The 12,847-nt window shown below is 42.5% G+C and overlaps 2 protein-coding genes across 2 annotated transcripts; one reads left to right on the forward strand and one right to left on the reverse strand.

The window, feature by feature from the left end:
* Nucleotides 1–1,481: 1,481 nt before the first annotated feature.
* On the reverse strand, nt 1,482–7,555 carry SARC_07443 (hypothetical protein). The gene is made up of 7 exons (XM_014298608.1): nt 7,246–7,555; nt 5,085–5,336; nt 4,333–4,482; nt 3,746–4,004; nt 3,090–3,183; nt 2,169–2,261; nt 1,482–1,858 (listed from the first exon to the last, which is right to left on the reverse strand). Exons 1-7 carry the CDS (start codon nt 7,540–7,542, stop codon nt 1,717–1,719), a joined length of 1,287 nt encoding a protein of 428 aa, XP_014154083.1. The 5' UTR covers nt 7,543–7,555; the 3' UTR covers nt 1,482–1,716.
* Nucleotides 7,556–9,458: 1,903 nt separating this feature from the next.
* On the forward strand, nt 9,459–11,981 carry SARC_07444 (hypothetical protein). Its single transcript, XM_014298609.1, has one exon. The coding sequence runs from the start codon at nt 9,980–9,982 to the stop codon at nt 11,570–11,572; it is 1,593 nt and encodes a 530-aa protein (XP_014154084.1). The 5' UTR covers nt 9,459–9,979; the 3' UTR covers nt 11,573–11,981.
* The last annotated feature ends 866 nt before the right edge of the window (nt 11,982–12,847 follow it).

The following is a 12,847-nucleotide window of genomic DNA, read 5'->3' on the forward strand; positions in this document are numbered from 1 at the left end:
TATATATATATATATATATATATACATATATACATATATATATATACATTTACATATATATATATATTCCCGTAGCATAGATGTCATTCTATTTGTTTAACTCAGTGTATAAATTATTCAACAAATTATTCAGCAGAGTACTGATCAAACACCAGCCTGTGCCTGCAACTCTCAGAGATGAACATTGCTCGGAACACCCGATATATTGTAATTGTTGCTATTCGAAAAATAAATACAAAAGAATAGCAAATGTACATGCTACACCTGTGGTTGAGTACAGTACGTTCTATCACTACCAGACATGCTGATCAGCCGTACTATTGATGTGCACGTTGCACCTGGTCCTCTGCTGAGTATGGCACAGGGAAATGCCACAGAAACGCTACTTAGCCCATGGGCTAGTACATTCTACGCCTGCAGTCGAGCGCAGCGGGTTCCATCACTGCGTGGCAGCTTGGCCGTACTAATCTTATGGAGGTGTGTGCATGACTGTCGTCTACGCCTACGCTTAGTCTGTCATAGGGGGTCCACCTGCACGTGTATGTAAACTATCAAGGAAACTCGACCTGGACGTAATACTCAATACTCAATACGAAAATTCAGCCTGGCGTATATGTAAACTCGTACGGAAGCTATTATAGACACCATGCCAACGTTGGAAGACGGGGTCCACCTGTACGTACATGTAGACTAGTACGGAAACCCGACCTACACTTGATACGTATAAACTAAGATGGAAATCTGGTCTGGCGTGTATGTAAACTAGTCCGGTAACTGTTACAGACGGTGGAAGACAGGATCCACACCACAACCATACATGTGCTTATCGATAAGTCACAGTCGTGACCATTGCTACAGGCGGACTACTCTTCGCATCTTTTGTGTTCTACTGGACATCGTATATATAGCGGCTCAAAACAACTCCTTGGTAACATCCACGAGTTATGTGTTGTGTATCATTGCTAAGGATAGGTGCGGATCGGTAACAGCACGCTGCAGTTCGATTGAATCTACGGAGACTTTCGGGTGCTAGCGCAAATACACGCCCGGTGTACGCAATACAGCAGCAGACAGAGAAGCAAAAGGTTACTCCGAATATATATATAAATGCTATTTTTAGAATCAGGTGCTGTGGAGTGCAGATTGTTTCGCGGCTTACGAACGTCGCCGCTTTAGAAGGCTCTTATAATTTTCGCGTATGCGTTATTGAACATCCCAGCGACTACATAAAAGGATCACCAGTTGTGTTTATCTGTACGAGTATATAAGTTAAACGCATCTAACATCTAGCTTCTTACGTATTGTGAACATCGAGCTGGTCGAAGCCCGGTGTCATCCGCGCCATTGCACTATATAAGCGGATATATACTACGCATATGGTAAATAACCCCACAGATATACTAAGCGTATGGTAAATAACCTCACAGTGTTTCTCGTTCGTGCTATAAAAGCAAAGGATACTTTCGGTGTGGTATCTCTGCTCTCTGCGACTGACCTTGCTACCCATCGGACACGTGCGGAATAAAGACACGGAATTTCAATCGGGTTATACTATCATTTAATTTAAAACGCGACGTCCGAGCCTACCACGCCTAGTTCTACGCACAAGCACACACACCACTTACATAGTGTCAATGACAGGCCGGCGTTAAAAACAACAACAACAATATTTCGGTTTATATACAGTTATAACTTGGTTTATGAAAAACACATAGTTTATGCCTGGGCTGAAGCCTCCTCCGGGAAGTACGGTGAGGGAAGGGGTGCGGAGTGGGCGGGTTTGCCCTGAAGTCCCAATTCCTTGAACATCAGCTTGTCCTCATCGAATTCAGGGTTAGGTGCGGTCAACAGCTTGTCCCTAAGAATACCGAACATTTGCGAGTTAATATCCCAGTAGATATATATGTATGGCCATCTTTTAATACTATTGGGGAAGATGGGAAGATATCAAAACACGAGTGGGCGTCTATGGGTCAAAGGATCGGTGGTTTCCCATGGGCCAGTGTGCATACGCATATTCTGACATATAAGTTATGGACAATGCACTATGTTTATAACTGTATAAAGAACTCGCGTATAACTGAACAAATGCATGTATATTAGTTTCTATGATTATAATTCTCACCATACATACATACATACACATACGACGTCATAATCTCACATACCCGGTGAAGATAGAGTTGGCGCCTGCCATGAACATGAGTGCCTGTTCGGACGTTGAGTACTTTGTGCGACCCGCAGACAGTCGAACCATGGACCTGTTTGAGGATTTGCTCGGACAGTAAGTAAAAAAGGGAAGCTGACACACTGACCAACCCCGATCCGAAGTTAAATCTAAGAGAACTATGTACCGATACGACAAAATAAATAAATATATACATCGCGATACGTGTACTCTACAGTAGACAATACTTTGTTAAGATATATGATGCTATTCGCCCTTTCTTCATACTGATCGCGGTTTATTAAATGTACGATTATGTTAAACCGTTCTTTATACCAAGCGCGGGTTGCGATGCACATCTCGTTACTTCCAAGTACTACTTCAGCTCAATCGATGCAACACAATAGCCACTACAATTACCATCGTCAAAGAAGCTGCTATGTTATATAAACTGGGATCACGGCACGACCACCAACCTACTAGGAGCAAGCACTAGAACATCGCATGATAAAGTAAACACAGAGATACCCAGCAAACACACATTGGTAGCGACGGTATACAAACCAGGGCATCCGAGAACACTCAAAGTAGCTATTCCGAAAGGATGGTTGCAGTAACCAGATATTACACTATACGTTGTTGGTGAATCGGGGTGACGATTTAGTAGACCCGAGTGATCATTCAATTGGCTGGTGGACAGTTTTATACTTGCAAGATAATGGGCGTGTGTGGTATAGCCAACAGTTGATTGTTATAATTATATACACACACACACATACGTATGTAATACATACATGTAGAATGGGCGTGTGTGGTATAGCCAACAGTTGATTGTTATGATCATATACACACACACATGCGTATGTAATATATACATGCATACTTATCTACAGCAATCATCCACATGTACAATTATACTTACTTGGGCATGAGGCAACGGGCGGTGGCAATCATGCGAACCATGTCTGTGGCGGGCACAGGGGGTCGGTGGGCCAAAGGAGTACCATCCACGGCAACTATATCAGACACAGGTGAAGCAAACACGGGTTTAAGAATACGAAACAAGAAATTCAGGAACACAATTAACTATGTCAGGGGTCACTATTCATCATGAAATGCAGGAAAATCTATCAAAAAAGAGGGTTGGGAGTAAGATTCAGGATACTAGAATGCAGGCTCAGGTATTGCGACAGGACCGTCATGAGCACATAACAGCCCTTACACAGCATTCTGTAATGCAAAAACAATAAGCGACTGCGATTGGATCACCAGCGGCTGCTTGCGAACCTACGTGGTTTCAGGCGTGTTTATCGCCTGCTTCTGGACACAGGTGGTTTCAGGCGGATTTGTCGCCATGAAGCAACACTACGACACGACTACCCCTTCCAGACCCACGAGGTTGGAAGGTGTTGCAGGTTGGCCAGGTATGCGTGAAAGCCTTTTAGCTTCTGCTTCCACGCTGATGATGGCCAAGGATGAATCACCCTTTAGGAAACCATTGTCGTTGTTTCACGTGTATACCTGCACGCACAAACTACACACACACACATATATATATATATATTGACAGACACCTACCCAAAGCATTAACTGGCACTGACTCGGGGTGTTCGTTCAGAGTGGACAGGGTGTGTAGTAGGCCGATACGGTCCTTGGCCTCCTCGCCCATGCCAATGATACCACCACAGCACACACTGATGCCAGCCGCACGGACATTCTCCAGCGTCTTCAGACGTTCATCATACGAGCGGGTGGTGATGATTTTACCATAGAACTCTCGACTGCTGTCCAGGTTGTGGTTGTACGCGGTTACACCCGCAGCCTTCAGTTCCTTGGCCTGGAATGAGATGAATAGATATACAGTTTGGGTGAGTTTAGTCTCGGAAGTAGACACAGACATATAGAACTCAAAGTACGTACATCCAGGCATTTGCGTATTATTGGCGTGTGCGCCTATGGGGCTGGGACTCACATGTACGTTTGTGCAGAAGCCCCATTTTAAAAGCACAACAGTACATAGGAACAGAGAAGAAACACTCAAAACGTCGAGCATACACGCACACATATCAAAATCACCTATGAATATATACACATACGCGCACATCAAGCCCTACACCAGTCTTGATCCCTCCAACCCATATACACACACTTTCAAGCACACATACCTGCTCAGGGGAAAGCATGCCCAGGGTGGTACAGACCTCCATGCCCATGCTATTGACCTCCTTGACCATTGTAATAACCTTCTTGAATGCATGCTTCTTACCCACTTCTCTCCATGCACTGCCCATACAGAACCGGGTGCTGCCAGCCGCCTGAAGCGCGATGGGTGTGTGGGTTGTGTGTTAATTACCCATGATATTGACCCAGGAAGTACTGTATATATATATACATACATGTAGAAGTGTAAAGCCGTAGACGCTTGGAAGCCAATCCGGAGGCGTTTGCAGATTGGGTGGGATAATGTGCCGGGTATGTCAGTTATATATGGCAGTGGACTTGCTAAACAATGTCCGCCTTGCCCTGCCCACTATATTAAGGCCATGGACCTGGCGCAGACCGCAATCAGGGCTCGCGGGTCGGCGTTATCGCCACTCACCACCACTATGCCTAAAAGGTATACACAGCCGATACCCACACGCACACAGATGTGACGAATACTAAATATATATACATGGAAACTTAGATACAAGGAAAAAAAATAGCACGCGCTCGATGCCCTGCATATCAATCTACTTGCCGGACTAGATTTAAATACATTTATGAGTATATATATATATATAAATATATGCACAAGTACAATCATAGCTGTAACCCGACCCCAGAATCCATATACAATTCAGCACAAAGTGAGGCATAGTTGTAACAACAAACCAATCCCTACTCAAGCTCCGCATTAGCCATACTGGCACCTTACCTTAGCCTTGCGGGCGTTCTCAATCACATCCTCGACCGTCAGCGTAGGGGTGGGCTTGACGAAGGTCTTGTGCTTGCTTGACTGCGAACAATACGAACAGTCTTCCGTGCAGCCGCCAGTCTTTATGGACAGCAGGGTGCACTGTTGGATCTCCTTGGGGTTAAAGTACATGCGGTGTGTGGTGGCGGCTTTGTATACCAACTCCATCAGGGGCGTGTTGTATAGCTCAATCACCTCCTCCAACTCCCAGTCCTGCAGAATGAATACGCCGTGTACGGATGTGGTTTAATGAGAGTCATTTGATCCACAGCGTGCGCGGGCACTTTATATATGGGGACGTGCGTGGTTGAATGAACGTACCACAGTCAGCATACACGCCAGCTTCATCGACCTAAATAGTTTCTCAACTGGTATCAGATACATATGCTACAACTTGCGGCAAACCGGGATTGGTTGTCGAGCGCAGAGTGATGAGGCGAGGTCGCGGAACTACATGGTAGTATTTCTTCATGCACAAATAGTGGCACACCCTTAGATATTGAGAGAACTACATGTTAGTATTTCTTCATGCAAAAATAGTAACAAACCCTTAGATATTGAGAACAAAGGTGACGCATCAATGCACGACAACGGGTTACTTTGATGGGTTTCACGCATTCTGCTATAGATGTGAATGAATCTGGCATTTTTAGCAAGAAAATTAGATCTACAATATGTATACACACCAACTATGGAGGTTTGTACACAATAGTGAGCAAGAGGGCAACGTATATTTTGTGTGGAAGGATAGGTATTGTTATATGCAATAGTCTAGAATCCACTTCGACGCAAAAAGAGAAAAAAAGAGAATGGATCGACGGACTGTCGCGAGAACATAGCCAACGCACACGCCAATCTGTACAGAATAGACACTCACGATGATGTGTACATTGGTCTGTTTATATATAATTGTATTCTTTTCTACATATAATGATTGGATGGACTACTCGTGGCGTACCACAAGGCGATTTTAACCCCTAATTGACGCTTATAAACATTCATGGATAAAAAAGGCTGCGGGCAGATTTATGATGCATAAATTATATAACCACAAAAGCGGGTTTATTTCCTTCCGAGTATTGTCTTTGTGCGATCATATATATATACAGAGATATATTATGATTTTATTTACGGGCATTAGTACACATAGAAGTTTTCATGTGCATACTTGGAAACAAAACCAAAAATATATCTATAGGTGAACAGATATACACCTATCAGTTTTTTTACTTGCATCAAGTTCAATATTAAATATTTATATCTAAATATATCGAATGAAAATTGTGGTGTAAGCCATAACTCTATCACACAGGATACAAGAAATAAAAATACAAATACTGTTGTATACATGTATATTTTTATATAGGCAGACACATACACATGAATACCAATAAAATACAGCTACAGATACAGATACATATATATATATATTTATGCAGATATACACACAAGAATACAAATAAAAATACAGATACAGATATATGCGTCATAATTAGACCACCTACCTTGCGACAGTAATCAATTAAAATTGCACCTTCACACTATACACAAAACATTTGCACTGCGACCGTAAATAAACATCCTACAATCATTTAAACATAGTAAAGCGACCATACACCGAATATAAAGGTACCCCACAAAAAATCATAAGCGATTAAACAATGCTTATTTTCACCATGAGTCGTAGGCAAGATAATTGTAAAACAGTAATAGCAAAGAGACTCTACTCATAAACAGACCACCTACAATCATGGAAATCAATTGTTCTTATTGCATAAACAGACTTAAACGCGTTCTCGTTGCATAAACAGACCATCTACGTTCATAAAGCTTAAAAGTGTTCTTGTTGCACAACGAGACAATCTACATTACTAAAACTTAAAAGTGTTCTTATTGCATAAACCAAATTAAAGGTGTTCTTTCAAACAGACCATCTACGTTCATAAAGCTTAAAAGTGTTTTTTGTCGCACAACGAGACTATCTACATTCCTAAAACTTAAGTGTTCTTATTGCCGCACCATATAAACAGTCCTTCTACATTCATTAGCAATCTGTACACAAAAACTAGCAGATACACTACGTTCATAACCAAATTATAATCCACATAAGTAGATAACTTACATTGCGCACTCCCGTGGAGGTGACGCCGTTGAGTTGCCTGTCGACCTCAGGAACCGGTGCCTGCTCAACAGCTGCAGCAGCACTTGAATAGGCTGACCAAGAAGCACGAGACAAACGTGAGTACACACTGGTACGCGACGAAGCCAACGAAGACAGCATGTTGTATATAAGTGTGTAACGCGGATGTATGTGTATATGGAGGGAGAGGGTGAGAGTATGCCAGGCCGAGGTCGGTGCGTGCGTGATGTGTAAGAATTGCAGGAAGCTGTGTTCTATTTTCTCTCTCTCCGTGTACATAGTATTCCCCTCTTGATTTGGTTGATTTTTTGTTAGAATATATCGTCATTTGTCATTTACTCCAACAAGATGCAACAACGCGAGTACGTGGAATATGGCGGCGGCAAAAAACAGATTACAACTGCACAGTGCACACAACTACAATAATATTAAAAATTATAATCAGCCCAAAAAAAAGTCATAGAGTATTTAAAAATTGGACTATGTTGCATAGCACAAGCCAAAAAAGTGGGGCCAAACAGTCCTGTGACCACTTTGTCACAACAGAACTCATAAAAAAATCCCTTGAGAACTAAAAAAATTGTACTGCATTGCACACAGAGAGCCAAAAAGTGGTGCCAAAATTTCCTGCCATAGTTAACCGAAATCTACAATCTGCGATTCGGCCGATTCCACATTCCCCATTTAAAAAAATTATTTATATAAACATTACCACACAGGCAAAAGAAGAAGAGAAACCCAACCAACAATAGAACACATTATTCTTTAAAAACGACATATGTATAGGGACAAACTGACGTCTGACGGAAGTTGAATTCGGGTTCCATGCGAATTATTAAGAATAGTGTTCCATTCCAATTTTACGACAGGTCGGTCCCTTTTCTTGCCTCTTAAAATATAGCTGTGCTGCAGTGTGCCTCTACAGAGTGCCACAGACTGCAGAGTGCCACAGACTGCAGACTGCAGAGTGCTTATTCCTAAAATTTGTATTTTCATTCCTGGGGTGTTTCAAGGTTGTCTCATAATCCCATTGGATTACAAGCTATAAAAAGCCAAAAAACGTCGTTGTCCCTTCATCATCATATCATCATTAATTTGGACATATAAAGTCCGAAATTAGGACATATGCGGCATTTGGATTATTAAATTATGCACATTTAAAAAAAAAAGTATATCGCACGACGCACAGGTCAGTTTCAACTGTCGTCGAATAACAAATTCGCCTCTACGAACCAACCAACGAATTCCTTCGATCTGATTGACTAACCCGATGGGCAAGTGCATTTTGCTCAGTGCTGAGTGCTCACAGGGGGCCGGGGGGTGGGGTGGGGGCCCGGGGGTTCTTATTTAGCGGCACCATGGGCCCACTCACCCACTGCCCTACTCTATCTCTCTACTCTACTGAGAGCAGAGGGCCTGTCCGCTTGCTAGATCAGACTCTGGACCTGATATACGCACCTTTTATATTTTATCACTTAAAGTTGAAACTGTGAATCAAACAGAACTCGAACTCTCTCTTGTTGTGTGAAGCTTCCACTCTACTTCTTGCTATTTTTAGCATGTTGAATAATTATACTGTGAGTGTGTGAGTGTGTGGGGCGCAGGTGGAGTAGGGCCACTGGGAGTGGGCCCAGTGGGGCCTGAGGCTGGGGACTGGGGGTTAAATATTTCTGCAACAAACCAACAGCAATGGAGCCTATTTAATATATATATATATATATATATATATATATATATATATATATATATAAAACGGTTCAAGTTGATTCTAAAAAAATATAAATATTTAAACGACTCACGGAACAAATGATATTTAGAAAAAAAGTAATTTATTGAGAATTTATTTTTTTTACAGCAACCAGCTAAATTATTAGTTTTATATCTGATGACTGTGGTCTGTGGGTTTGTGACTTTTTGTCTTGTCTGTACGAGTCAGGACATGAGTCCACTGTCCAAGGGTCAAGGGTCAAGGAGCCCAGGAAAATTCCACCGTCGCCCATAGTGGCCTTAGGGCTTAGGCCTATAGAATAGACCCATGGGCCATTGGGCTTAGGTCGCCATACAGACTGATATTTACACTCTGATTTCTGTACAAAAAAAAGAAGTCATAGAAATTGGCGGTTGACGCGTGTAAACTGTAACCTTTGTATGTAAATATGAAATTACAGTGTCAACAAACCCTACAAATGTTTCGTCTGAATTACAACACATGCAGCATCCATTTATAGCTCTGTATCGCGGTTAAAAACTGCACTCAAATACGATGGCGATAAACGATACCTCGCAGGCTTGTTGCTAATAATTGCTAATGTGATATTTAATTTGAAAGAGGCTCTTTCACATACAGACAACGGTGCCATATAACTCTATTAGATAGCTTTTATGTCTTTATAATTTCTCCATGTCAATATCAACGTACAGTTCGTTTATTGCCAACATATTATATTTAGCTCGTGCTCTTAATCACTAGAGGTAGTAAACTTACCTGTTGAGGGGTCTGATCAAAGTGTCACAAGCTATAGAATCCTGCGGATCGTCAGCGGTCGAAAACGTCTATTAACTCTATTGTTGGAAGTGGTCATCTATTTCCGGGAAATAGCTAATTTCAGATAGTTTACAACTTGAGGGAACAAGCCCACACTTTCCCATCAATCCACAGCAGGGTTTAAGATCCGGCCTTTCTGACACATAAGCAAAACTCAGTGCTTTCTACGATATGGGAAGATTCCACCTCAGCACTTACATCCAGGTAAACGCCCTGATAGCGGGTGTGGGCGTGGCCACCTACCTTCTCGCGCATGACACCATACAGCGCGTTAAACACAACACAGACAGTGCAGACTTGGTTGTACACAATCATACCCTTATAGGGGCATTTTCACATGTCAGAATATGGGATATGTTTGTGCTGCACGCCGGGGTAGTGATACGCAATGCCGTTATATTGGCGGCGTTGACGTTTCTTACAAGACACAAACCGGTCATAGTACCACCTCAACGGAAGGGGTCGGCGAAAAATACAGATGACGTGCATTCTGAGAAGAACAAGTTAGAAAGTATACCAACTGAGAATATGCATGCTTCTGGTATAGCGCGCGAGTTATTAGCCGCAGATGAAGGTTGGGAAGCCAGGAAAGCATGCGTAGTTTGTGACAGCGAAGTGCGGGCACAAGTTTGCGATACGATGAAACTGGCAATGAATGGTGCAAGTAGTGCTAATAATAGAATACAACACACACTAGGATCGAAATCAAGGAGTATTCACAACGAAGAGCATACATCAAATGCCACAGATATTAGCTACAGCAGCGCACGAGTCTGCGGGAAGGAGCGGAAGTGTGAGCTGTCCTCAAGTACACAGCAATCAGATTCAGGACTAACGCAAGAACAATACTCGCTGAAAGACGAGAGTGGTGTAGAGGGTAGCAAGGGGATGCCACTCAAAACAATCGATACGAAAATTGGGTTAGGAGTGAAAGAAACTGAACCCAGCTCGTATTTCTCAGGGGAAAATAGGGAGATGATCTTGCGGATGGTGTTCATAGCGGGTGTATCCGAGATATTCAGCCTGATGTACCAGCTACCACGTACCACGGATGTAGCTTTACCTACAGTTGACGTACTGAAAGAAGGGTGGCAGGGTATGGCTACCAACTGCATGGCTATGGCGAATAGCACGCTCGCGTATAATATATCTACAGTACAAGACCTGAACCATACTACAGTTAACTTTGTGGCAGATGTAGGCCGTATGTATACAGAACCGCATACTGGAATAGATAGCGTATATCTGTTGCTCAGTTACGGATGCCTATTCATTGGCGGGTGGGTGGCCTTCACGTTCAAGATGCTGTGGTTTGAACTTATTTTTGATTTGTGCCACTACTGGGCACATCGGGTTTTCCACAGTCACAAGTGGTTGTACCGAAATTTCCACAAACTGCACCACCGCCACCTGCACCCCTCACCGCTGACCACCTACATGCAGGGCTGTGGAGATGTGTTGCTAAGCAACACATTACCTTTTTGCGTGGCCCTGAGTGTCTCGCCTGTATTTAGTGAGCTGGAGTTGTACGTGTTGTTAAGTTATAAAACCTTTGTGGAGGTGGCTGGACACACGGGTAAGGTTAGCAGAGCGAGCTCGTTTCCGGCTATGCCTCCGTTGGTGAATGTGTTGGGGATCGATCTGCACACAGAGGACCACGACCTGCACCATACTCATTTCAACTACAACTACAGCAAACGGTTTGTGCTATGGGACAAACTGTTCGGTACATACTACTACATAGACAGCTCAGAGAAGGGATGAGAGTGAAAGGAGCGGACAAGGGAGGTATGTATGAGGTGTTGAAGAGTTCAAGAGCCCTATAATCGGTAACTTGCATCGTATGAGGGTATGCAATAAGTACCTGGGGTTGGAAGGTGCATTTTTTTCGACGATCTCGCACATCCCGGTGGCCGGGTCTACTGTTTGAAACAGAAAAAACCGGTCGCAACAGTGACTAATCCGGGGAGGCAGCAGTCAACCAAAGTACTATATGACGTTCGGAAATAAGAGGAGGAAGGTGACAGATGAGTATTGATGAGAAGGCGTATATCAACGACAACAATGAGAACAATTCCGAATGCCATACGATGGGCCGTGCTATCAATGGAAACATGCAGCCGTCATGTGCACATTGATATAGGTGAAGAATAAACATTAGTTGATGGACAGGTTAAAAATAACACATCCTTGGTGGTCGTGAAAGTGCCCTATACATCGATTTTTTTTTAAGGCAATCAGTATGATAAAGATTTTCAGCTTCCACCACCGTAGGAATCACACAGCAGAGTGATGGAAACTAAGTCTGGCATTGAATTGCCTTTAAGTTGGCTCTGTTGCTGTGTATCTCCTACTGACTAGATGAACAGTAATACTGACTAGATGAACAGTAATACTGACGTATAAACAATACCGAAAGTGTATCAATTTTTTTAATCCTCGAAACAAGGAACATGTACGGTTCAGATTTTAATGTCACTTCGCAGCTATATATACTATTCGATATACATATAACCCCACCGATATAATTTGGTACACTTTTAGTTTCGAGAATTGACACGGATCGGTGTGTAGATAATAGCATTTGGAAAGTGCGTTTTTGAGAAAGTATGTGTTACGATGTTGGACGGGTGGGATAATCAATATTAGCTAGGATATAATAACTCTCATTATAGTACGCACGTACGAGTTCACAAGATAGGTCAACTTTGGACTACCGCATAGTGCATAGATTTGGGTGTCTGTGAATTTTTAGTAGAAGGAAGCATAATAGTATTGGTTAGTTTATTTAAGTATATAGGAGAATATAAATGAAGACGAACACATATTTGATCATTTAGTAACCCAAATACTCTTATCAGAAATTGGTCGAAACTTAATCGTCTACTCGCTAGTGTCAGATGGATATATGGGCTCATCATATCTCTTTCATTGCGAGCAAAACTAAATACGATCAAATTTATACGCAGCATATATACTAATGACAAATTTTGCAGTACACGATCCAGGAGTATTGTGTCTTCTAATGTAGACACATAC

The sequence above is a fragment of the Sphaeroforma arctica genome, assembly GCF_001186125.1.
Source record: "Sphaeroforma arctica JP610 unplaced genomic scaffold supercont1.591, whole genome shotgun sequence".
In the NCBI taxonomy this organism is placed as follows: domain Eukaryota; class Ichthyosporea; order Ichthyophonida; genus Sphaeroforma; species Sphaeroforma arctica.